At 40.2% G+C, this 26,302-nt stretch overlaps 1 protein-coding gene across 2 annotated transcripts in view; it reads left to right on the top strand.

The window, feature by feature from the left end:
- Positions 1 to 24,652, top strand: part of LOC144604133 (epidermal growth factor receptor-like) — a 235,096-nt gene extending 210,444 nt beyond the window's left edge. The window contains exons 21-28 of one of the 2 annotated variants that reach the window (XM_078418319.1): positions 1,288 to 1,443; positions 3,719 to 3,794; positions 6,832 to 6,978; positions 10,265 to 10,362; positions 13,671 to 13,838; positions 16,690 to 16,734; positions 18,587 to 18,695; positions 19,948 to 24,652. In XM_078418319.1, coding sequence (XP_078274445.1) covers positions 1,288 to 1,443; positions 3,719 to 3,794; positions 6,832 to 6,978; positions 10,265 to 10,362; positions 13,671 to 13,838; positions 16,690 to 16,734; positions 18,587 to 18,695; positions 19,948 to 20,345 — 1,197 coding nt within the window. In that variant the 3' untranslated portion in view covers positions 20,346 to 24,652. The remainder of the gene's footprint in view (positions 1 to 1,287; positions 1,444 to 3,718; positions 3,795 to 6,831; positions 6,979 to 10,264; positions 10,363 to 13,670; positions 13,839 to 16,689; positions 16,735 to 18,586; positions 18,696 to 19,947) is intronic. The other variant, XM_078418311.1, reaches the window with a different exon arrangement.
- Positions 24,653 to 26,302: the final 1,650 nt, after the last annotated feature.

The following is a 26,302-nucleotide window of genomic DNA, read 5'->3' as shown; positions in this document are numbered from 1 at the left end:
CTTCTGGATTATGTCTAGAAATTCCTGCCATTGCTGTTCCACCATCATTCTTGCTAGAATCCCTTTCCATTCGACCTTGGCCAGCTCCTCTCTCATGCCTTCATAGTCCCCTTTGTTCAACTGCAACACTGACATTCCTGGTTTAACCTTCTCCCTCTCAAATTACAGATTAAAACTAATCATATTATGGTCACTATGTGGCGCGTCGATAAGCCTGAAATAAAGGCGAGGAGCCAGGTTTTTCGGGAGGGATTTATTCGTTGTTGTTCTCTAGTCCGGTCGAGTCTGCAAGAGAGATATCGCGCCTAAAATCCTGTCCTTTATCCCTGAAGCTAAGGGCCGCCCCCCTGGACTGGTCCATTCCCATGCCGAGGGGTTCAATAGTGGTATGGCCCTACCCTTGGGAGCCGCCACAACTACCTACAAGTGGTACCTTTACCTTGAGTTCCCTTATTAAACCTGGTTCATTGGACAACGCTCAATCCAGAATTGCCTTCTCCCAGGTAGGCTCTAGTACAAGCTGCTCTCAGAATCCATCTCAGAGGCACTCTACAAACTCCCTTTCTTGGGGTCCAGAACCAACCTGATTTTCCCAGTCTACCTGCATATTGAAATCCCCCATAACTACAGTGGCATTACCTTTGTTACATGCCAATTTTAACTCCTGCTGCAACTTACATCCTATATCCAAGCTACTGTTTGGGGGTCTGTAGATAACTCCCATTAGTGTGTTCTTGCATTTACAATTCCTCAACTCTATCCACAGTGACTCGACATTGTCAGTCCCAATGTCACCCCTTGCAAGGAACAGAGTTCCATCCCTCACCAACAGCGCTACCCCACCTCCTCTGCCCACCTGCCTGTCCTTTCTTTAGGACGTATAACCCTGAATATTGAGTTCCCAGTCCTGATCCTTCTGCAGCCACGTCTCTGTAGTCTCTGTAATAAGGGATTTGGTAGCTTTTAGTGGATACTTGGTGGTTAAGACATAAATGGCATTGTCTAATGCTTGCTGGAGGGCCTGAGCTGATTGGCCATTGGAATAAACCTAGGAATCATGTTGTCCTCTCAAATGAAGGAGTCCAGGATGAGCAAATATGAGCTCATTTTGCTTATAAATGACAAATATTTGTTTTGGAAGGGTACAGGAGAAAGCAATGGATCTAAGAACAAAAGTGTGGAAGAATTTAAATTATTTAATATTTCTTGCTGTTTGATGTCAATGGAAGTAACTCTAAACTGGATATAAAATCTTACAGCATGTACATGATTTTTTTTCACACACAGGGAATGAGCTATTTGGAAGAGCGCCGGTTAGTACACCGGGACTTGGCGGCCCGAAATGTTCTGGTAAAAGCACCTCAGCACATAAAAATTACAGACTTTGGACTTGCCAGACTTCTGGATGTGGATGAAAAAGAATACCACGAGGATGGTGGCAAAGTAAGAGCTTGGTTCTCTGTGTTACAAGCGAGAATGGAGCACAGGTGTCATAATGAATTATCAATGATTACTGATACCATGTATTCTGCTGTAATCAGATACAGCCATAATGCATGTTGGTAGTGGAATCATCATTGAATAGTAGGTGACAATTAACCATCTGTATCTGACTCAGAGCCTTGTGCTTTAGCAGAAATTCCTGGTAAAGAAACGAGAGAACAGTAGCAGGGTTCTGGTTGTCGTTCGATACTGCGGGTTACAGAAAGAGTAAAAGTGGGTGGATTTTTCTGCATTGCTAATCAAAGTCTCATATCATTACCTCTTTAATAAATAAAACAAAGAACAGCAGTCAATTTAATACCAATGTAAGCAGCTTTTCATTGTTGCATTTTTAATGGTTAAACACAATTAATCTTGCAAACAGGTGATCGAACTTGGATCCTCAATGAAGACAAAACTGCCCTGAAGCTTTGTAGATGTGTACATTTAATTATGTGTTGCTTCAACTATCTTAAGTTATCAATTATATTAACTTATTATTTCAACCTTGTTAAAAATTCAGTAACTTGTGAACAGTTTGATTCCATGTTTTTAGTATTCTGGAAGCAAAATATTTTGCACTTTAATTTAGTGAGGCCAAATCTGCATGTGACCATATGTGTGTGTGTATATTTGTTACAGATACAGGTTACTGATTAGTGTCACATACCAAGGTAATTCCCTGTTCACATGAAGCTCACAGAATAACAGTATACATATTGTAATGATGAATACAACAATAAATACAATGATGAACACAAACTAGCAGAAAGGTGCACGAGTATAGTACAAAACCGAGTAGTATAAAGAATTGAAGATCACCATTCAAGGACATAAAGTGCTGGGGTAACGCAGCAGGTCAGGCAGCATTTCTGGAGAACATGGATAGGTGACATTTCAGGTCGTGACCCTTCTTCATGTTCTCGAGTTGCTGCTTGTGACTGATGAAAGGTCCTGAACTGAAACGTTCCCCAGAGCTACTGCTTTGCACGTTGAGTTACTCCAGCATTTTGTGTCCTTTTGTGTAAACCAACATCTTCAGTTCCACGTTTCTACTAAAGATCACCACTTTGCAGGTTCAGCTTGTCAAAAGCACAGTAGTGGCCATACCAGACTGAGATGTATCCTGTCAGAATACTTTCTGTAGTGTATCTGTAGAAGTTTGAGAAAATCCTCATAAACATGGCGAATCTTCTCAAATGCCAGAGAAAATAAATATGCTGATAAGCTTCATGGATCACATGAACAATAGACAATAGACAATAGGTGCAGGAGGAGGCCATTCGGCCCTTCGAGCCAGCACCGCCATTCAATGTGATCATGGCTGATCATTCTCAATCAGTACCCCGTTCCTGCCTTCTTCCCCATACCCCCTGACTCCGCTATCCTTAAGAGCTGTATCCAGCTCTCTCTTGAATGCATTCAGATGAGAGTCAGTATGAAGGGACCACGTTAGGTTGCTGGTGACATGGACACCTAAGAACTTGAAGCTATCGTCCATCTTTACAGCAGCTCCATTGCTGAGGACACTCCATTGATGTGTTCATCCCATGGCTTCCTTCGGTCAACATCCAACTGTTTCACTTGCTGAAATCAAAAACTCGTTATTGTCCTGAAACCAGAGTGAGTGAAAGAGAGGGAAGACAACCGAATTACAGTAATACATAAAAATCAATGTGCTGGAGGAATTTCGTGAGGCAGGCAGCATCTGTGGAGTGAAATGGACAGATGACGTTTGAGTTAGGATATTTCTTCAGACTGCTGGAGTAGAGGGGAGATAACTGGAAAAGAGATCAGATACCATCACTGTATTTAAGAGACTTTTAGACAGACGTTTAAACAGGCAAATGATAGAGGAATACATGCAATGATATGGGCAGATAGGATTAGATGTGGAATTCTCTGCCACAGAGGGCAGAGGAAGCCAGATCACTGGATGGATTTAAGAGAGAGTTAGATAGAGCTCTAGGGGCTAGTGGAATCAAGGGATATGGGGAGAAGGCAGGCACGGGGTATTGATTGGGGACGATCAGCCATGATCACAATGAATGGTGGTGCTGGCTCGAAAGGCCGAATGGCCTCCTCCTGTACCTATTTTCTATGTTTCTAATAGATGTACAGAAACGTTGGTGTGGACATTAGTGGATCAAAGCACCCATCTCTGTGCTGTATCTCTGACTGTACTCCCGAGCTATTTTTGCTGTAGAATATCAAACCTCTTTTCTCTTCTCCACAGTTACCCATCAAATGGATGGCATTGGAATCGATCCTTCACAGGACATTTACCCATCAGAGTGACATCTGGAGTTATGGTAGGTCATTGTATGTCCCATTATTGTGAGTATTCCATCAGTACCCTGTCCACCATTGCCCTTATTCCACTGTTTCTTTTAACCAAGACCCCCCATCGACCATACCTCTGGGTGACAATCTGAGTTCTCGTTCCACATTAGCAGAACAGGTGGAGGGTCTGTTCCCTGGCAACTTTCGTCTTGAGCAATAAATGTTTGTAGTTACTTAGAATTTATTTTCAGTATGTAATAAGAATCCACCATGAAAATAATCATAGGATTAAACAGAGTCAGCCTAGATTTACAAAAGTACTGTGGTTGCTGCATTCCTTTCATTACATGTGATTACATTGCAAAAGTAATTAATTGAGAAATCTTGTTCATGGAAAATTAATGTGACTGTTTCCTAAAGAAACTATACCAAAAGGATTGACTAGGAAGGAAGCAAGTGACTGATTTAAGTAGCAGGATGATCGCAAGTGGTGATTGGTTTAGCTGCAGTGATGTTATAGTTAATGAAGGATGAAATTTTAAAATACGGTTGTAAATTACTTGAAAGTCTTTTTTCCCTTGGGAAAAGAAGGAAGCGAGGTTGTAGAAAGTGGGAGCTCTGCGAATGTGAGTGAAGACCAATAGAATGTGCTAGGAAATTACTTAGCCTTAAAATTATTAACTCATGCTCTTAATTCCTGATAGAAATTAAATTGAGCATGCATTAATACATGGAGAAATTTTTACATGTATCATAATGTGCTCTGCATTTCTCAATTTTTTAATCTGAGATCATTAGATCTTTATTCGAAGACCAAAGTACACCCTGGAGATTTTTTTTCAGTAGGTTAAATTGTGATTTACTTTCTTTAGTTTAGAATTTCACTTTTATTTGGTTGACCACAAATTGGATTTGTAGATGACATACATGGTTATCCAATGTATTCTCCTATGAAGCTAACTTCTGAGATAAAAGAACTAACATAAAACAAGTGAGCCCTTTTGAGACTGATTGCAGCATTATTCGTTATAAATGGCAATGTATGTTGATGTCTACAATAGACTGTTTTATTGAATCATTTGTCATTGTCTGTAAGAAATGTAGTGTGTAAGAAACAGCAAATTTTAACAATTTGTGACAAACTCTATCTTGAATCATTTCAGCAGTATCTTGCCTTGATTTACTCCTATGTTTAAATTAAATTATAAATATTTTAGCACAAGCATAAAGGCAGAGTAGTAGTTACACCATTTAGCAAAGAATTACAATGTATTAGGAATCCATCACATTTTAGCGTGTCAGAGCCGGGAAGGCCAAGTAGAACTGACAGCAGTTAGCTGTGGCCTATTTAGAATTATATGATGACTCTTATAAACTTGATGCACCATAGAAAAGCATACAGGTTGGGTTGCATCATAGCTTGGTCTGGGAACAGCTCTGCCCAAGATTGCAAGAAATTGCAGAGTTGTAGATGTAGCCTAGTCCATCACATAGACCAGATTTCCCACCATTGACTCCATCTACAATTCTCACTGCTTCAGAAAATCAGCCATTTTAATCCAAGACTTGCTCACCCCATTCATTCCTCCTTGTTCCCATCTGGCAGAAGGTACATTTGAAAGCATGAACCACCAGACTCATGAACAGCTTCTTCTCCACAGTCCTTCCATAAGCTTAGGTTACTGTCCAATTTACCTCTATCCATTGTGGATATTGCACTTTGTCTATGGAAACAATGCATTATAATGCTGTAAACTATATTTTGCACTCTGTCTCTTCCCCTTTACTCTATGTATTGTACTTGAGTTTGACTGGATTGCATTATTTGCACCCATTTCTCCACTTGCTCCTCTCCTTCCACCTAATGTCATTCCTCTAGCTTCACAAATCACACTTCTTTTATCCTTATCTCACACCTATAGTCTTGTCATCTCTGACCTTTGTCCAACCATCTATCTATCAACCCCCCCCCCTTGCACCTGTATCCACTTATCACTTGCCAGGTTTTGTCCTGCCCCTACTCTCTTCCAGCATTTATCCACCCCCTCCACCATAATTAGTCTGAAGAAGGTTCCCTACCCAAAACATAGAAACATAGAAACATAGAAAATAGGTGCAGGAGTAGGCCATTCGGCCCTTCGAGCCTGCACTGCCATTCAATATGATCATGGCTGATCATCCAGCTCAGTAACCTGTACCTGCCTTCTCTCCATACCCCCTGATCCCTTTAGCAAAAAGGGCCCCATCTAACTCCCTCTTAAATATAGCCAATGAACTGGCCTCAACTACCTTCTGTGGCAGAGAATTCCACAGACTCACCACTCTCTGTGTGAAGAAATGTTTTCTCATCTCGGTCCTAAAAGACTTCCCACTTATCCTTAAGCTGTGACCCCTGGTTCTGGTCTCCCCCAACATCGGGAACAATCTTCCCGCATCTAGCCTCTCCAACCCCTTAAGAATTTTATATGTTTCTATAAGATCCCCCCTCAGTCTTCTAAATTCCAGCGAGTACAAGCCTAGTCTATCCAGTCTTTCTTCATATGAAAGTCCCGCCATCCCAGGGATCAATCTAGTGAACCTTCTCTGTACTCCCTCTAAGGCAAGAACGTCTTTCCTCAGATTAGGAGACCAAAACTGCACACAATACTCCAGGTGCGGTCTCACCAAGGCCCTATACAACTGCAGCAGAACCTCCCTGCTCCTAAACTCAAATCCTCTTGCTATGAATGCCAACATACCATTCGCTTTCTTCACTGCCTGCTGCACCTGCACGCTTGCTTTCAATGACTGGTGCACCATGACACCCAGGTCGCGTTGCATCTCCCCTTCTCCTAATCGTTCACCATCCATGTTCTCCAGCGATGCTGCCTGACCCACTGATTAATCCTGCACTTTGTGTATTATTTTGTGAACCAGAATATGCAGTTCCTTGTATCTACATCATGATTGTGTTTATTTATGGTATATCTGATCTGTTTGGATAGCATGCAAAACAAAGCTTTTCACTGTACCTTGGTAAACTTGATAATAAACATAAACCTAAACTTGCTTTTTTTCCCCTGTTAGGTGTGACCATTTGGGAACTGATGACATTTGGGTTGAAGCCCTATGATGGTATCCCTGCCTGTGAAATCCCGAATATCTTGGAGAAAGGGGAACGGTTACCACAACCTCCCATCTGTACAATTGATGTATACATGATCATGGTTAAATGTAAGTTTTCTACATGTAGGAATAGTTTAGTGGCATCTGACAGTTTATTTTGAATGGAGAGAGAATTTACAGTTAATCTTGGTTTCCCCTGAATGCAGTATGCAAATACACTACTTATTCTTAAAAATAAGCCATAAAGGTTCAGTTTTATCCTAGCGATTTGATGAATTAACTGATCATAAGGGTTATATGAGTGTTGCTCGAACTGTCTGAGAATCACAAGATTCTGTGTTCCTAATAGCTAACCAGTGAGTCTGCCAGAAAAAGCACGTGTAGGGTGTAGTCCACTGCCAATTGACTGACTATTGTCCAACTTCACAATTGAAGAAGGGCTAACTGCGAAAGATGCTGAAAAGTGACAAAGATATTGACGTGAATTCATGCTTTGAAACAAGATTGAATGAAATTTGTTTGGTACACAAAGGACGCATTGCAGAAAGTATTATCATAATATAAAAGTCTTACAGTTAATCCTATTAAATATGCCATATTTCCAATGGTTTTCTAAAAGCTTTCAAATCATTCCAATAAATATGATATAATGTGATGACAGAATTATTAAAGCACCTTTTATTGCATCATTTATTTTAATAATGGAAGCATATCCTCAAACTCTAACAGTATAATTGAAAATCCCCCTGCATGTCTGTACAGTATTAAATCCTGATAAGTTGAAAGAATTGCCGAGTTAATGTTTGATGGTGCATTTACATACGACCAGTTCAGCATCAGGGCAAAGTGGATTTGGCTTTGTACCAATGCTTAACTCTGGAAAAACAAATTGGGTGAGAAGGTGCAAAATGACTCCATAACTAAGTAGTATGAAATGATCTACTCAGATAATCTAATTTCTCTCATATGAATAAGAAATAATTCTTAAGATGTATATCCATTTTAATGCTCTTGATCACACCTGTAGAACATTGAAGGGAGAACAGTACAGCACAAGAACAGGCCCTTTGGCCCACAATGTAATTTCTGAATCTAAACAAAGAACTCAAATTATTATAACAATTTAATATATTTTTTACAGTAGTTAGTTGAAAGTAGGCATGTGCTGGAGAACGGCATCTGTAAGAAAGAACAACAAACAAACAGTGGTGGCACAGTGGCGCAGCTGATAAAGCTGTCGTCTCACAGAGCCAGAGACCCAGGGTCGATCCTCACCTCGGGTGTTGTCTGTGCGGGATTGTTCTCCCTGTGATCGTATGGGCTCCAGGTGTTTAGTTTAGTTTAGGGATACAGCATGGAAACAGGCCCTTCAGCCCACCGAGTCTGCGCCGACCAATGATCCCCGCACACGAACACTATCCTCCACACACTGGGAACAATTTACAATTTTATTAAGCCAATTAGCCTTCGAATCTTTGGAATGTGGGAGGAAATCAGAGATCCCGAAGAAAACCCACACAGGTCACGGGGAGAATGTACAAACTCCATATAGACAGCACCCATGGTGAGGATCGAACCCGGGTATCTGGCACGAAAAGGCAGCAACTCTACCGCTGCACCACCATGCAGTTCTGTAGCACCACCATGCCGCCTTGAAAATACTCTGGTGTTCCAGTTTCCTCCCACATCGCAAAGATGTGTGGGTTTGTTTGTAAATCGGCCCATGTAAATTGCTTCCAGTGTGTATGAAGTGGTGTGAAAGTGGGACAACATAGAACTAGTTTGAATGGTCGATGTGGGCACAGTGGGCCGAAGGGCCTGTTTCCATACTTTCAATCAGTGCAATCAATCAATAACTATTGATATTTAAGCAGAAACTGCTGGAAACAATCAACGCGACAGGCAGTATCTGTGAAAGAGTTCATGTTTCAGGATGATAATCCTCCAGCAGAACTGGGATGAGTGAAAAACCAAGCTAGTTTCACTTTGCGGGGAGGGTGGGGGAAGGATAGTTCGGATGAAGGGAATAGCTCAGAGAATGGTATACTATTGGGTTTGTTCATTTTTGGATGCTGCCCAGTCTATTACTGGTACTGATATCCCCATATTGAAGGGACCTTTAGGAGGTGCTGCCTCAAAAAAGCAGCCAGCATCATTAAGTACCCACGCCACCCTGACCACGCTCTCATTTTACCTCTGCCATTGGGAAGAAGGTATAGGAATCTGAAAACTGTTATCCGGCTATTAGACACGACAAATCTATATACTAAAACTCGCGTTTGTTTGTTTGTTTGTTCCTGAACTACAGCCAAAACGTGACAATTTTAGACCCACCTTACTCACCGTCGTCCCTTTGGTGCTAAAGGAAGAAGTTTCATGGAAAGCGGTGTTATATATTTAAAGTTATTCACATTTCTATCTCCGAGGGAGGGGGGGTAGGGGTGAGGAGGGAGGATAAGGGGGGTTGAGAGGGATGGAGTGGGGGGAGGGGAAGGGGAGGTGGGAGGAGAGGGTGCTGCACCAATCCATGAGAGGTTTGGGCCCAACGGGTCCATTTGGCCTTGATACTAGGACGGATACTTGGCCTAGTATCAATTAAACTTCAAACTATGAATAGACAATAGACAATAGGTGCAGGAGTAGGCCATTCGGCCCTTCGAGCCAGCACCGCCATTCAATGTGATCATGGCTGATCATTCTCAATCAGTACCCCGTTCCTGCTTTCTCCCCATACCCTCTGACTCCGCTATCCTTAAGAGCTCTATCTAGCTCTCTCTTGAATGTATTCAGAGAATTGGCCTCCACTGCCCTCTGAGGCAGAGAATTCCACAGATTCACAACTCTCTGACTGAAAAAGATTTTCCTCATCTCTGTTCTAAATGGCCTACCTCTTATTCTTAAACTGTGGCCCCTGGTTCTGGACTCCCCCAACATTGGGAACATGTTTCCTGCCTCTAATGTGTCCAACCCCTTAATAATCTTATACGTTTCGATAAGATCCCCTCTCATCCTTCTAAATTCCAGTGTATACAAGCCTAGTCGCTCCAGTCTTTCAACATATGACAGTCCCGCCATTCCGGGAACTGTGTTGGTTGCACTAGGGACTTCAGGCTTGTGTTTTGTTTTGCAATGTTAGAGTTTTTTAAATGTATTGAACTTTGTTTATTATGCTACCTATTGAGTATAGTGTTTACAAACCTGTTATGCTACTGCAAGTAAGAATTTCATTGTTCCGTACTGGTGCATATGACAACTAAAGAGTCTTGACTTCTTTTGACTCTCTCTTGTACAGTCCCGGAGTTTTATCAAATGCAATTAGGTCTTTAAAATAATATTGTGTACATCCGTACTTGCTTCAGCGTAAAATTCTGCCTTAATTATCTTGGTGAACTAGGTTGGATGATTGATGCAGAGAGCCGACCTAGATTCCGTGAGCTGACCTCTGAATTCTCCAGAATGGCCCGAGATCCACCACGTTACCTTGTGATTCAGGTAATGCATTTTTAAACAAGAGATATGATGAGAGCAAAGATTGTTTATTTTTTTGTTTAAAAATGGTATAGTGTTTACTTGCTTTTTGAACCATGGCTTTCAGAGAATGAGCGTGTCAGGAACATGTTAACAAGGAGACAAGTGAGTTGTGATTATCAACAGTCATACAATATGGAAACAGGCTCTTCGGCCCAACTTATCCATGTGAACCAAGATGCCCCATCCATGCTAGTCCCATTTTCCCGTGTGTGGCCCATATGCTTCTAAACCTTCCTATTCCTGTACCTGTCCAAATGTGCTTAAAATGTTGTTATGGTATCTGCCTCAACTACAGTGCCCTCCATAATGTTTGGGACAAAGACCCATCATTATTTATTTGCCTCTGAACTCCACAATTTGAGATTTGTAATAGAAAAAAATCACATGTGGTTAAAGTGCACATTATCAGATTTTATTAAAGGCCATTTTTATACATTTTGGTTTCACCATGTAGAAATTACAGCAGTGTTTATACATAGTGCCCCCATTTCAGGGCACCATAATCTTTGGGACACATGGCTTCACAGGCGTTTATAATTGCTCAGGTGTGTTTAATTGCCTCCTTAATGTAGGTATAAGAGAGCTCTCAGCACCGTCTTTCCTACAGTCTTTCCGAAAATAACTGCAGATGCTGGTACAAATCGAAGGTATTTATTCACAAAATGCTGGAGTAACTCAGCAGGTCAGGCAGCATTCCTACAATCTTTCCATTACCTTTGGAAACTTTTATTGCTGTTTATCAACATAAGGACCAAAGTTGTACCAATGAAAGTCAAAGAAGCCATTATGAGACTGAGAAACAAGAATAAAACTGTTAAGAAACCTTAGGCTTACCAAAATCAACTGTCATTAAAAAGAAAGGAAGCACTGGTGAGCTTACTAATCACAAAGGGACTGGCAGGCCAAGGAAGACCTCCACAGCTGATGACAGAAGAATTCTCTCTATAATAAAGAAAAATCCCCAAACACCTGTCCGTCAGATCAGAAACACTCTTCAGGACTCAGGTGTGGATTTGTCTATGACCACTGTCCGCAGAAGATTTCATGAACAGAAATGCAGAGGCTACACTGCAAGATGCAAACCACTGGTTAGCTGCAAAAATAGGATTGCCAGGATACAGTTTGTCAAGAAGTACTTAAAAGAACAACCACAGTTCTGGAAAAAAAGGTCTTGTGGACAGATGAGACGAAGATTAACTTATATCAGAGTGATGGCAAGAGCAAAGTATGGAGGGGAGAAGGAACTGCCCAAGATCCATAGCATACCACCTCATCTGTGAAACACGGTGGTGGGGGTGTTATGGCCTGGGCATGTATGGCTGCTGAAGGTACTGGCTCACTTATCTTCATTGATGATACAACTGCTGATGGTAGTAGCATAATTAATTCTGAAGTGTATAGACACATCCTATCTGCTCAAGTTCAAACAAATGCCTCAAAACTCATTGGCCGGCGGTTCATTCTACAGTAAGACAATGATTCCAAACATACTCCTAAAGCAACAAAGGAGGTTTTCAAAGCTAAAAAATGGTCAATTCTTGAGTGGCCAAGTCAATCACCCGATCTGAATCCATTGAGCATGCCTTTTATATGCTGAAGATAAAACTGAAGGGGACTAGCCCCCAAAATAAGCCTACGCTAAAGATGGCTGCAATAAAGGCCTGGCAGAGCATCACCAGAGAAGACACCCAGTAACTGGTGATGTCCATGAATCGCAGACTTCAAACAATCTTTGCATGCAAAGAATATGCAACAAAATACTAAACATGACTACTTTCATTTACATGACATTACTGTGTCCCAAACATTATGGTGCTCTGAAATGGGGGGACTATGTATAAACACCGGAATGGCGGGCCTGTCGTATGTTGAAAGACTGGAGCGACTAAGCTTGTAAACGCTGGAATTTAGAAGGATGAGAGGGGATTATTTTGAAACATATAATATTATTAAGGAATGGGATACATTAGAGGCAGGAAACATGTTCCCAATGTTGGGGGAGTCCAGAACCAGGGGCCACAGTTTACGAATAAGGGATAGGCCATGTAGAACGGAGATGAGGAAAAACCTTTTCAGTCAGAGAGTTGTAAATCTGTGGAATTCTCTGCCTCAGAAGGCAGTGGAGGCCAATTCTCTGGATGCTTTCAAGAGAGCTAGATAGAGCTCTTAAAGATAGCGGAGTCAGGGGGTATGGGGAGAAGGCAAGAACGGGGTACTGATTGTGAATGATCAGCCATGATCACATTGAATGGCGGTGCTGGCTTGAAGGGCCGAATGGCCTACTCCTGCACCTATTGTCTATTGTCTAACACTGCAGTAATTTCTACATGGTGAAACGAAAATATATAAAACTGGCCTTTATTAAAATTTGACAATGTGCACTTTAACCAAATGTGATTTTTTTCTATTACAAATCTCAAATTGTGGAGTACAGAGGCAAATAACTAAATGATGGGTCTTTGTCCCAAACATTATGGAGGGCACTGCACTTCCTCTGGCAGTTCAATCCATGTATCCACCACCCTCTGAGTGAAAATGTTGCCCCTCATGTTCATATTAAATCTTGCCCCTCTAACTTTAACATATGTCCTCTTGTTTTTGATTCCCCATCCTGAGTAAAAGACTCTGCATTCATCCTATCTATTCTGCTCATCATTTTATACACCTCTACAAGATTACCCCTCAGTTTCTTGCGCTCCAAGGAATAAAGTCAAAGTATGCCAAACCCTGTACCTCAAGTCCTGGCAACATCCTCCTCACGCCTTTGCCATTGATAATATAATACCATTGAAAAGTCTAAAAAGATCTTGATGCAGGAGTGTTTCTGTAGAAGTCGTGATATATTGCAATTTAAAAAATAGTGCATAAATTCAATGGTGTTTCTACCTTCAGATTTTGTTGCTGTATTAACATTGTTAGAATCTACCAATAACATAAAGAATTACCCTTTAAACCACAAATTGTGAATTATCCACATGTTAATAAGATGGCAGAATTACATTGGCTATCATCTGTAATAATGTTGGTTGGCATCCAAAGATAATATTAAAGAGTTAGATGCAGATTAACATTTTTTAGAGAAAATTGTTTTGTAGAAAATTCTAAATTTTCCACCAATCTCAAAAAATGAATTGAAATTTGAAAACCATTCACTTAAAACCTTTTAATCTTCAAAGATTGTGGTTTATTATGCCAATGTATATGTTGTTCCTTTGCACATTTTGCCCATGGTCAGGAATGTGGTTATAATTGCTTTATTGTTCTGTCAGGGTGATGATCGCATGCACCTACCAAGTCCGAGTGATTCAAGATTTTATCGTACCATAATAGAGGAACAAGATATGGAAGATATTGTGGATGCTGATGAATACCTTGTTCCTCATACAGGTTTCTTTAACAGTCCTTCCACATCAAGGACACCCTTATATACATCACTGGTGAGTTTTACAATTCATGAATCAAGTTTCACACATCCACTTACATATATCATTAATGATCTTAAAAGGGACTTAAAGCGAATCCTCTACTAATTTAAAATATATATTTTAATTCCATTTGAATGTTGTTATAAAATGCAGTTCAGGACATAATGGCTTAGACTTGCAATGTCTAGATTAATGGAGATATCCGAAGGATGTTGGCACTTATCTGGTCCAGATTTCCAGGATGCATGTGCTCCATGAGCCGAAAGGGCATCCGCGTATAAATGCTGTCATGTAAGGGAGCATAATAACCTCTAGCCACAAAATGGCTGGTAAAAAACAATATTGATAGTTTTGTTGAATGTCAAAACTGTCAAACCCTTTGATCAATTAAAACTTATCAACTTGTTGAAAACCTTTAGGCTGAACAAACTTTATCACCCGATGGCATGTGTAACGGTTGTCAATTACAACTTTTGTGCCTCAACTTTTTGCTCTTTGTGTATTTTTAAATTAAACTTTCTCAGCAAATAATCAATGCGAGAAAGTTTCTGGGAAAGCAAGAGAATTCGGATAAAATCTTTTTGTTCGACTGGTCGTTTGGCTTTAGCAGTTTGATTTACTGCTTGATAACAGCAAACACTGACAGCCTAAGTCTATTCTATGAGCCTTTGAGCTGTGTGTTAGGGATACAGAAGAGCTAACCGATAGCAATAATTTTGAAGATGAGCAAGATCTATATACTGTGGTAGTTTGTGGCGGCACGGTGGCGCAGTGATAGAGTTGCTGCCTTACAGTCTATCAGCGCCAGAGATCTGGGTTAGATTCCGACTACTGGTGCTGTTTTCACCAAGATATTCGGTTTCATCCCACACTGCAAAGACGTGCAGGTTTGTAGGTTAATTGGCATGGTAGAAGTGTAAATTGTCCTTAGTGTGTGTAAGATAGTGTTAATGTGTCGGGATCACTGGTTGGTGCGGACTCGGTGGGCCTAAAGGGCCTGTTTCCGTGCTGTATCTCTAAACTAAACTACTGAATGCAATTACACCTCTGTCAAATGAGGTAGGAGAGGAGGAAGTTCTAAAATATGCTCAATAGCATTCCTAGGACCTGGTCTAATTCTATCCAGGAAGAAAACACAACTTAGGAATAAGGTGAGTCAAGTATTCATGTGAGAACACTTGGATAAGAATGGTACATTTGACTCGGCTTTGCAATTGGAATGCAGAGTAAAATATGAAAATATGGTGATGGTGCCAAATTAATGATATCAAACCTACGAACTGCAAAGAACATGAAGTTTCTGAAGCAGGGGGAATTTACTACAGAGAAGTGTGAGGTGATACATTTTAGCAGAGGAATTCTAAAGAATGTGGAGGAACAGAGGGACTCTTGGGTTCATTTGCATGGATCTAGGCAGATTGACGGACATTGAGAGATTAGCTAGTGAAGCATATAAGATTTGGGACCTCATAAATTGGGTAATGTTTTACAAAAACACTGGTTCAGCCACAACTAGAAAATTGTATCCATTTCTGGTCACCATACTTCAGAAAGAATGTGAAGATCCTTGAGAGGTTGCTGAGAAGAGCAGTCTTCGGGCGTTTAGCTGGTAGGTTGGATAATTGGTAGTTGGTTTTCCTCAAGGGGGTGAAACTTAATGGAGGTGTACAATATTCTAACATATTTAAAGCAGGTAGACAAAGGAAAACTTTTGCCATTAGCTAATAGTGCAAAGTTAAGGAAACAGGATTAAGGTTTAGGGTTGGGGATATGGAGAGAAACATGAGGAGGGAAATGTACACTCAAGGAATGATAGTAACCTCAAATTTTCTGCCTTTGAGTTTAGTTGATATGAGACTATCGATAATTTCAAAAGGAAATGAATTTGAGGTAAATAAACTTGCAGAGCTGTGGCAGGGGAATGATACCTGACAAAATTATTTCACAGACAAGCTCTTTGAATTCAGTGAGCTGAATGACCTCCTTCTGTTCCATTATGATTCTTATTTATTTCAGATTATTTATTATCATAACTTTTTTGTATTAAAAACTCAATTTTGACCTGCTTTGACAGAGAGTCATAGAGTCATTCAGCACGGAAACAGGCCCTTCAGCCCGACTCGCTCATGCCGACCAAGATGCCCCATCTAAGTTTGCCCCATTTGCCTGTATTTGGTGCATATCCCTCTAAACCTTTTCTATCCATGTATTTGACCAAGTATCTTTCAAATCCTGTTATTGTACCCGCTTTATCCTCAACCTGATGGGCCCTTTATTAAATGTTACAATTACTATTGGCAGTATAGCCTCGGTTTATTGTTGCTTTGGCACTCTTGTACCCTCTGAATAGTTCAACGATATTGTGAATTACTCCACTTGTCATTATCTTTTCAAACGTGTTCTCATAATCTTTGGAATTAATGTAGAAAGGGGGTTGACAGTTTTGCAATAACATTTATTATTTATGGTTTACAGCCCTTTGCATATTAAATATTAAATTGAGCCCATCAAATGTCAGAATATGATAAGCCTGACTTAGATTGATCAAGATCACAGGTATCTCGAACTTGGATTGTAGTGCAGTGAATTCAGACCATCCACTTTTGCTTTCATCAGCGTTATAAACTCTGGCATTAATAATCCTGAGCATGATGACATGCTATTTCTGCTGTTTTGATATATCATGTCATTTAACTGACATGATGCTTGCAGTCAGCAGAGAACTATTGGATTCCATTTTAGCAAAAACTTGTAATTAAAAGGAACTTGCCACAAGAATTTTGAATGAACAGTCTTTCTCCCTCTTAATTTGTCAATGCTTGTCCTTATCATTTATCTTCTGTCTGTGATTTTTTTTCACCAGAGCGTGACGAGCAACAATTCAGCAACTTTGATGAACAGAAATGGAGTAAGTAGAAGACTTAAATTATGCCTTTAAGTTCTTACGTTCTATGAAAATTATTGTCACAGATTAAAAGTAAACAGATTAAGTAATTGTTGCATTTTCTTAAATCAATAGAAGCTTAAACTACAGAACCTCATTAGTCTCGCACCATTCAGTACTTAACCAAGTTTTGTCCTTGACCAAGCTAATGAATTTAGACAGATGTAAACTGAAATGCATGGACATTTTCTTTGTGCTTGATGGGCAGTAGATTAGCACTAGTTTCTTAGAAATTTTAACATGTTCGTTACCACGACTCAAGGGTCTGGGCTGTAGAGAGAATTTGCGTAAGCAAGGACTTTTTTCCTTGGAGTGTAGGAGGTTGAGGGGTGATCTTAGGGATTTGCATGAAATCATGAGGGGAATAGATGAAATGAATGTCTAGAATCTCTTACCCAAAGTAGGAGAATCAAGAACCAGAGGATATGCTTCAGGTAAAAGGGAAATAATTTAATAGGAACCCGTGGAATAACTTTCACTCACATGGTGAAAGGTATATAGAATGAGTTGCCAAGGGAGGTAAATAAAGCAGGTACAATAATAGCACTTAAAAGACACTTGTACAGGTACATGGATAAGAAAGGTTTGGAGCACAAAGAAACAGGTGCAGGAGGAGGCCATTTGGCCCTTTGAGCCAACACCGCCATTCATTGTGATCATGGCTGATCATCCACAATCAGTAACCCATGCCTGCCTTCTCCCAATATCCCTTGATTCCGCTAGCCCCTAGAGCCCCACATGAGCCAAACACACAATGTTCATGGTGCTTCATTTGTCACATACGCAACTGCACAGTGAAATTCATCTTTCATATATTGCACGCTGCCAATTTGGCTCCATTATTCAAAGTCCAAAGTCTGGTCTGCTCGCACGCACAATGTACTAGAGCAGTTCCTGTGAACCGACGTCCCTCTCCTCATCTGGCCATCTTTGTGTTTCGGGCATGCCGCGTGCAGCCGACCTTGAAGGTGCTGTAAGCTTTACTCCGGTGACCGTTGCGCCAGCCCACTCCTAGTCTCCAGCTCCATCCCAGTTACACCAGCTGACGAGCATTTGGACAGGCCCCGACAAGTCTTCGGCCGAGTTCCCCGTCCCGCAAACCGATGAGCCATCAGGTGGGTTCTGCCAACCAACGAGCCTTCAGATGGGCCCTGACGAACCTTCGGGCAGGTTCCCGGTCCCGTCGACCGATGAGCCTTTCTGGCGAGGTCCCGCTGACCGACGAGCCTTCTGCGTAGCACCTGCAAATGGGACCAGGTTAGATGGGGCATCTTAGTCGGTATGGATGAGTTGGGCCGAAGGGCTTGTTTTTATGCTCCATGACCCTGTGTATTTATTTCTTCTTGGTAAAGCAGGTTCCTATAAAATTCCCTTTCACCTTAAACATATGTAATTTGGTTCTTGTTTCTCCTGTTCTATGTAAAAGACTCAATGCATTCACCTTATCTGTTCCCTTCATGATTTTATGTGAATTGTTCATTAGAAGATCATTTGTTAAAGATTTGAATGATTTAAAATTATGGGGACAAAAGTATAATCATTGCATTTATAAAATAGGATTGTTGGAATGGGCTATAGACCAGTGATTATGAAGTAAATGTGGTAAAGTGTGCCTGGCAAAGCTCAGTAAGATTCTTTTTGACATCTATAATCTTCAATGTTAGTCTTGGAGAAAAATTTGTTGGAAGTAGCTTTACAATTTTATGTATGTTTTGCCATAAAATGAGTTGCAAATAACTAAAATTGATTCTAGTATGCTTTTCTATCTGCACAAAAATCAACTAGACCATTAAATTTTCTATTTATAATTGTACAGCATCAAGGAATTCCAAAGAGAGAAGACAGTTCAACTTTACGCTACTGTTCTGATCCAACAGTTCTCCTTGATGAAGATGACATAAATGAATGTTTCCAACCAGCCCCAGGTATCTGCACATAATTGAATAATTACCACACTTTAGCAGCTTTTAACTCTTATGAGCAGTGAATGCATTGGTGATGTTCACTATTTTGTTGTGGGTTGGAAATGCATGTGCATCTGCACTTCACAATCAGCGTTTTCTTTTTAGGCTATTGACAAAGTAAATCAGTGGAGTTATGCAAAGGTTCAATAGATATCTGGGACTCATGCCAAGAGAGATTAAATAAAATTATATTTTATTTTCTAGTTTAGGAGAATGAAAGATAATGTCATAGAAAATTATAAAGTTCTCAAGGAATTTAACTAATCCCTTGTTTTGCTTTGCCAGAGAGCTACAACCCTGGGTCATAGCCCAGAGATGTGGTTCATACATTTAGGATAAAGCCAAAACTTTCCATTTCTTTACTCAAAAGTATTGTGAATGTTTGAAAAATAATCAAGATTAAAATAAGATTGTCATAGAACATAGAGCATGGAACGGTACAGCACAGGCTCTTCTGCCCGCAATGTCTATGCCTAACACGATGCCAAGACCAACTCTTAGCTGCTGCACATAATTCATATTGCTCCATTCCCTGCATATTCATATGCCTATCCAAAAATCTCTTAAATGCCACAATCGTATCTGCCTCAACCACATCTGCAGCGTGTTCCAGGCACTCTCCACCCTCTGTGTAAATTGCCCCACACATCTCCTTTAAACTTTGCTCCTCTCAAAGCTATGCCCTCTAGTATTTGACTTATCCATCCTGGAAAAAAGGTTCTGACTCTCTACCCTGTCTATGCCTCTCATAATTTTATATACTTCTATCAGGTGTCCCCACAACCTCTGCCATTCCAGAGAAACCAATCCATCTGCCCAACCTCTCCCTGTAGCTAATACCCTCCAATCCAAGTAAAATTCTGGTAAAGGTCCTCTGCAACTCCACATCTTTCTTTTCATGGGACAATCAAAACTGCATGCAATACTCCAAATGCAGCCTAGCCTAAATCCTAGAGAGCTGCATCATGAATTCTATTGTCACTACATCGTTCAAGGGACTCGTTCTTTATTTTCTCTATTTCTGTATTAAATGAGTAGAGAGTACTTTAGTTAAATAATTAATCATGTTGTGTTTTAATTTTCTTTACTTTGTTGTTTTTGTAACCTTTGGTTTTCAAGTTACTGTATCTTATTTCCAAATTCTAAAAATTAACAACAATTTCCTTTTCATTTTCTGTGCATGGGTTTGTTAACATGTTTGTTTTTTTAACAGAATACATCAACCAAACTAAAAGGGATCAACTTCCTAATCATTTGAAAAGCCCCGTCTCTGATATGGAAAACCCAGGCTACCAGGAACTTTTTATCCCCCTCAACAAGAATGGTAGAGGCCCCGCTACTGACTCTCAGTATTTAAACTCGTTCACAAATGCAGTGGAGAATCCTGAATATGTGAATGCTTCCCAACCCGTCGACAAACCGGGTTATGACCGTCCTAGTCGCTGGGACCAGACAGTGCTTCACAATGTAAGCTTAGACAATCCTGAATACCAGGAGAATTTTGTTCCTGAACATACAAAAGTGAATGGTCACATCAAAGCTGCGGCCGAGAATCCAGAGTACCTTGGTATTGCACTGCCACCCAGAGGTCAAATCAGCACTACAGTATGATATGGGCATGCAGACTTTCCACACCACCTGGTGTCCAAACCCTGCTGGTGAATTTTAAGTGCAGCTATGCTGTGGTACTGATAATGGAAATTTCCATTTGGGAGAGGAAAAGCGATGAATGTGAATATTTGCTCCTAAGTAAAAACTGTCCTTAAGATAGTACTGGTGATGGAACTTTACTCTGACACTTTAAGTTAGGTTAAAAAAAACAAGAAAGGATATAGATTGCAGTTTTTCTTCAGTAGCATTCCAGATTTATTTTAAACACTCTATTGTATACTTGTTATGTGTAGATTATGGCTAAAGATTGTGTCTTTCAGCCACAGACATCAGATCTTGTTTCAATGCATATTTATACATCAAAACAAATATCCAAGTAGTTTAACTTTGAAACACTTTGTTAGTACTGAAAATAAAACAGTAAATGCAGCTCCCAAGTAATATGGACAACTCAGTGGAATGAGTCCTAATATCCAGGTAAAGTGGGCTCTAAAAACTCAACTATTCTGATGTGATCTGACAAGATGGTCAAAATGTGAAGTGGATATAACAAAAGTTAAAAGTTTCTCTAAGTGTCCCATGAGCTTATGAAAGAATGTTTATCATTTGATTTCAACAACTGCACCTTCATACTATCTTTAACTCTTAATAATCACTATCAACTTGAGGCAAACAAACAATTTAATTAATCCTCTCAATTTGCTTTGTGCAAAATAATTAAAACGTTATCTGTGATTGTTAAGTTTACTGTATTGTCATATGCGCAAGTATAGGAAGGTGCAGTTATAATGAAAATCTTGCTTGCAGCAACATCACAGGCAAATAGACGCAGCCAATCACACAAAATCAAATTATACTGTAAAAGAATAAAAGACAAGATTGTTATTAAGTGCAGTATTAATCTAAACTTCTCTTACTTTACTCCCCATTCTGTAAGCACACATCCTTCACCTTGCACTGCCATCAAACAAAAATATTGCTATCCCTCCATAATGTTTCGGTTTAAACCATATTTAGGACCATCAAATTCACTTCTTGCCATTTTTCACTACACAGTAATAATTAATGTGAAATTCTGAAACGCAATAGATGAGGATGATCAAAATGTGAACTAAATAATAGTGAACTAAAATTAAGTAAAAACGCTAAAGCATTCAGCTGTTCCGGCAGCATCTAGAGAAGAAGGTATAATTAATATTTCGCCTCTCTCTCTTTGTTTACTGTATGGTCAGCTTTCATTAATTGATTTTATATTCCATTGCTGCCATTATGGGATTCAAAATCATGGTTCAGTAATTCGACCATAAAGCTATCATTATATAGCACTGATGTTGTCCCTGGAAACTTGATTCTAGGCAGTGTTCCATATTCCATAGTTATAGTTGCAAGATGTCGAAGAATGTTTAAAGTTTGACTGAAAATAGAACTACAGTGTTTTTCATAATGTTTGGGGCAAACACCCATCATTTATTTATTGGCCTCTGACCTCCACAATTTGAGATTTGTAACAGAAAAAAAATCACATGTGGTTAAAGTGCACATTGTCAGATTTTAATAAAGGACATTTTTATACATTTTGGTTTCACCATGTAGAAATTACAGCAGTATTTATACATAATCCCCTCATTTCAGGGCACCATAATGTTTGGGACACGACAATGTAATATAAATGAAAGTAGTCATGTTTAGTATTTTGTTGTATATCTTTTGCATTCAATGACTGCTTGAAGTCTGTGATTCATGGACATGACTAGTTGCAAGGTGTCTTCTCTGGTGATGCTCTGCCAGGCCTGTATTGCAGCCATCTTTAGCTTATCCTTGTTTTGGGGGCTGGTCTCCTTCAGTTTTCTCCAGCATATAAAAGGCATGCTCAATTGGGTTCAGGTCGGGTGATTGACTTGGCCATTCAAGAATTGACCATTTTTTAGCTTTGAAAAACTCTTTTGTTGCTTTAGCAGTATGTTTGGGATCATTGTCTTGCTGTAGAATGAACTGGCGGCCAATGAGTTTTGAGGCATTTGTTTGAACTTGAGCAGATAGGATGTGTCTATAAACTTCAGAATTCATTATGCTACTACCATCAGCAGTTGTATCATCAATGAAAATAAGTGAGCCAGTACCTTCAGCAGTCATACATGCCCAGGCCATAACACCCCCACCACTGTGTTTCACAGATGAGGTGGTATGCTTTGGATCTTGGGCAGTTCCTTCTCTCCTCCATACTTTGCTCTTGCCATCACTCTGATATAAGTTAATCTTCGTCTCATCTGTCCACAAGACCTTTTTCCAGAACTGTGGTTGCTCTTTTAAGTACCTCTTGCCAAACTGTAACCTGGCCATCCTATTTTTGCGGTTAAACCAGTGGTTTGCATCTTGCAGTGTAGCCTCTGTATTTCTGTTCATGACGTCTTCTGTGGACATTGGTCATTGACAATTCCGCACCTGACTCCTGAAAAGTGTTTCTGATCTGTCGGACAGGTGTTTGGGGATTTTTCTTTATTATAGAGAGAATTATTCTGCCATCAACTGTGGAGGTCTTTCTTGGCCTGCCAGTCCCTTTGCGATTAGTCAGCTCACCAGTGCTCTCTTTCTTCTTAACAATGTTCCAAACAGTTGATTTTGGTAGGCCTAAGGTTTGGCTGATGTCTCTATAACAGTTTTATTCTTGTTTCTCAGTCTCATAATGGCTTCTTTGACTTTCATTGGCACAAATTTTGTCCTGATGTTGATAATAATAATAATAATAATAAACATTTATTTTATATAGCGCTTTTCCAAGTGCTCAAAGACGCTTTACAAAAACAGTCATGACATAAAAACAAACAGACGAACTATCCTGACGGAGAAGCGGCGAACAAATAGCGCCAGCGTCCTCACGTCAGGGTCCGGCAGTAGACAATAAAGAACACAAGACACACAATTACAATTTTAACACAAACAGCCATCACAGTGATTGCTCCAGGCACACCCTCACTGTGATGGACGGCAAAGAAAAGTCTTATCTCCTCCTCATTCTTCTCCCGTGGTGCCACGAGGCGATCGAGGCTCCCGACTTTTGAAGCCCCCACCGGGCGATGGAAAGTCCCAGGGCCGAGCCGAGCAGGCCGATGAAGGTCCTGAGCCCCCACCGGGCGATGGAAAGTGCCGCGGCCAGGCCACGCAGGGCGATGAAGGGCCTGCGAGCGGGTCGATCAAACCTCGCGCTCCGGGGCGGTCGAAGCTGCTACAGCTGGAGCTCCCGAAAGCCGGTCGCCAGCCAGGGACCTGCGAACTCCAGATGTTGCGGTCTGCAGGGCCCACGGCCGAAGCCTCCGAGATGGTAAGTCCAGGCCCTGCGACCGGCGTCTTCAAGGTCGATCCCAGCTGGAGGCCGCCGACTCCACGGTGTTAGGCCGTAGCGCGAACGGAGATACGACACGATAAAGTTCGCATCTCCGTTGAGGAGGAGATTGGAAAAAAAAGTTCCCCCCACCACCCCCCACATAAACAGAGTTAAAAATAGATCAAAACGTACATTTAAACGATGACAATAGACAAAAACAATCCACATTGTTAGAACACACATAAACAGCAATAAAAGGTTCCAAAGGTGGTGGAAAGACTGGAGGAAAGACTAGGTGCCTGCATTAAGGAGGCAATTAAACGCATCTGAGCATTTACAAAAACACCTATGAAGCTATGTGTTCCAAACATTATGGTGCCCTGAAATGGGGGGGGGGGGAGGACTATGTACAAACACAGCTTTAATTTCTACATGGTGAAACCAAAATGTATAAAAATGGCCATTAATAAAATCTGACAATGTGCACTTTAACCACGTGTGATTTTTTCTATTACAAATCTCAAATTGTGGAGTACGGAGGCAAATAAATAAATGATGGGTCTTTGTCCCAAACATTATGGAGGGCACTGTAAGTATAGTTGCTTTATATTCCACCTCTCTGTTTTACTGGAACTCGGTGCTTAACAGAACCGATGCATTCTCAACGAGTTCCAAATGATGGCCATTGTGTAATATGTGTTTGTGGTGATCAATTTCATAATGGGAAGGTAATATTTGTGAAAGGCTTAAGACGGATGAGTTCTATGGATGAAGGATTATGGGGAATTAAGATAACTAAATGTGTGTTCTAACAATGTGGATTGTAAACCTTTTTTTAAATTGTGTAGATTTTGCAGACAAATGTTGCTGAGATTTAATAATTTTTTTAAATAAATGAACTGTTGAAGCACTATTTGTATAGAAATGAAATCGAATCTTTTTATATGTATTGATAAAAATAAATCATTATATGCTTATCTGTATCTGTATATAAAGTCCAAAACCAGAAAATGAAATGTAAAATGTAAATGAACATTTTCAATCAATTGTTAAATTTTTTGATTGTTTTTTTTCCAAGATAAGATGAGTATTTTAAGATTTTAAGTATGTTAACTTTTTGGAGATTTTTGAATGTTTTATTTGATTTAACAGAAGTTTTTTGACTCAATACTTAAAGCAATAGGTTATCCTAGTCTTTCTGTAGTTAGACATCACAGTGAATCACTGCCAATCCATTCCCCATCATCTACCTGCTCATTATTACAGTCAATTATGGAAGCTTGCTGTATACCAATGGCCATTGCATTTCTTACAACACTCAAAGGTACTTCATATAGAGTTTTGCAGCGTCCTGTCGTCATGAAATGCATTGTATGTCATTATGAAATGCATGCATGAATGCTATGTCTTCCTTTATCCACCCTTGTGTAGCACTTTGCAAGCTTGTGACCTCCAAAATACACACTGCATCCTGTAATTTCAAGTCAGTTACATTTTTGTACTTACTAAATTTGGTTTATTTTCCACAAAAATATAAAACCACTGATGCATGATACTTCGCTGAAATAAAATATTTGTAAAAAATCATGGATAAACACAAAAAGCTGGAGTAACTCAGCGGGAAAGGCAGCATCTCTGGAGAGAGGGAATCGGTGACGTTTGGGGTCGAGACCCTTCTTCAGACAAAATCATGGGTTTGGACTGGGTTGTTGGCTGGGTAAATGTAAATGTAAATGTAAATGTAAAAATTGTCCCTAGTGGGTGTAGGATAGTGTTAATGTACGGGGATCGCTGGGCGGCACGGACTTGGTGGGCCGAAAAGGCCTGTTTCCGCGCTGTATATATATGATATGATATGATATGATATGATATTGTTTGATGTTAGTGATATTCATGGCTAAAGGTCAAGCTGTGCTTTAATGTAAAGAGTGCCGGCAGTCCTTGAACTGACAGGTAATGAGGAAGACTAATGATATGTCAAAGCATGATTTTTATTTGGCTGCCAACTCACAAAACATTTCTGTTCCCCCACTTAGTTTCCCATCAATCTGTTCTCACATTCACATCTGTTCTGCCATCTAGTTCTACACTTAGGCACTTTACAGCGGCCAGTTAACCTACCAACCTGTATTTTGGCACATCGGAGGAAACTGAAACGGCCGAGGAAACCCGCTTGGCTGCACGGAGAATGTACAATCTCCAGCCAAACAGCACCTGAAGTCAGCATTGAACCCACGTTGCTGGAGTTGTGAGGCAGTAGGCCTACCAGCTGCGCAACAGTGCCACCAATTAAGATGTAAATCAACTATAGACTTGCAGTATCATTTCACGGCAGGAGTTTGATTTTGCAAAATCTCTTTCAGTGTGAAAAATTACAGCAATCGGGCAAAATAACGAGCACAGAATAAATCTTTACCAGAGATCTAAATCTGTAGAATTAACCAAAAGGCCAGCAGCGAGAAATAGATTTAAAAGGACTTATAATTATGGAGAAGGTCAAATCTGGACCAAGGGTTGAGATTTTGGATTGGAGAAAGGCTAATTTTGAGGAGATGAGAAAGGATTTAAAAGGAGTGAAATGGGACATTTTGTTTTATGAAAAGGATATAATAGAGAAATGGAGGATATTTAAAGG

The sequence above is a fragment of the Rhinoraja longicauda genome, chromosome 2 (assembly GCF_053455715.1).
Source record: "Rhinoraja longicauda isolate Sanriku21f chromosome 2, sRhiLon1.1, whole genome shotgun sequence".
Classification (NCBI taxonomy): domain Eukaryota; kingdom Metazoa; phylum Chordata; class Chondrichthyes; order Rajiformes; family Arhynchobatidae; genus Rhinoraja; species Rhinoraja longicauda.
Note: the sequence above shows the minus strand (reverse complement) of the source record. Positions and strands in the feature narration are given on the sequence as shown.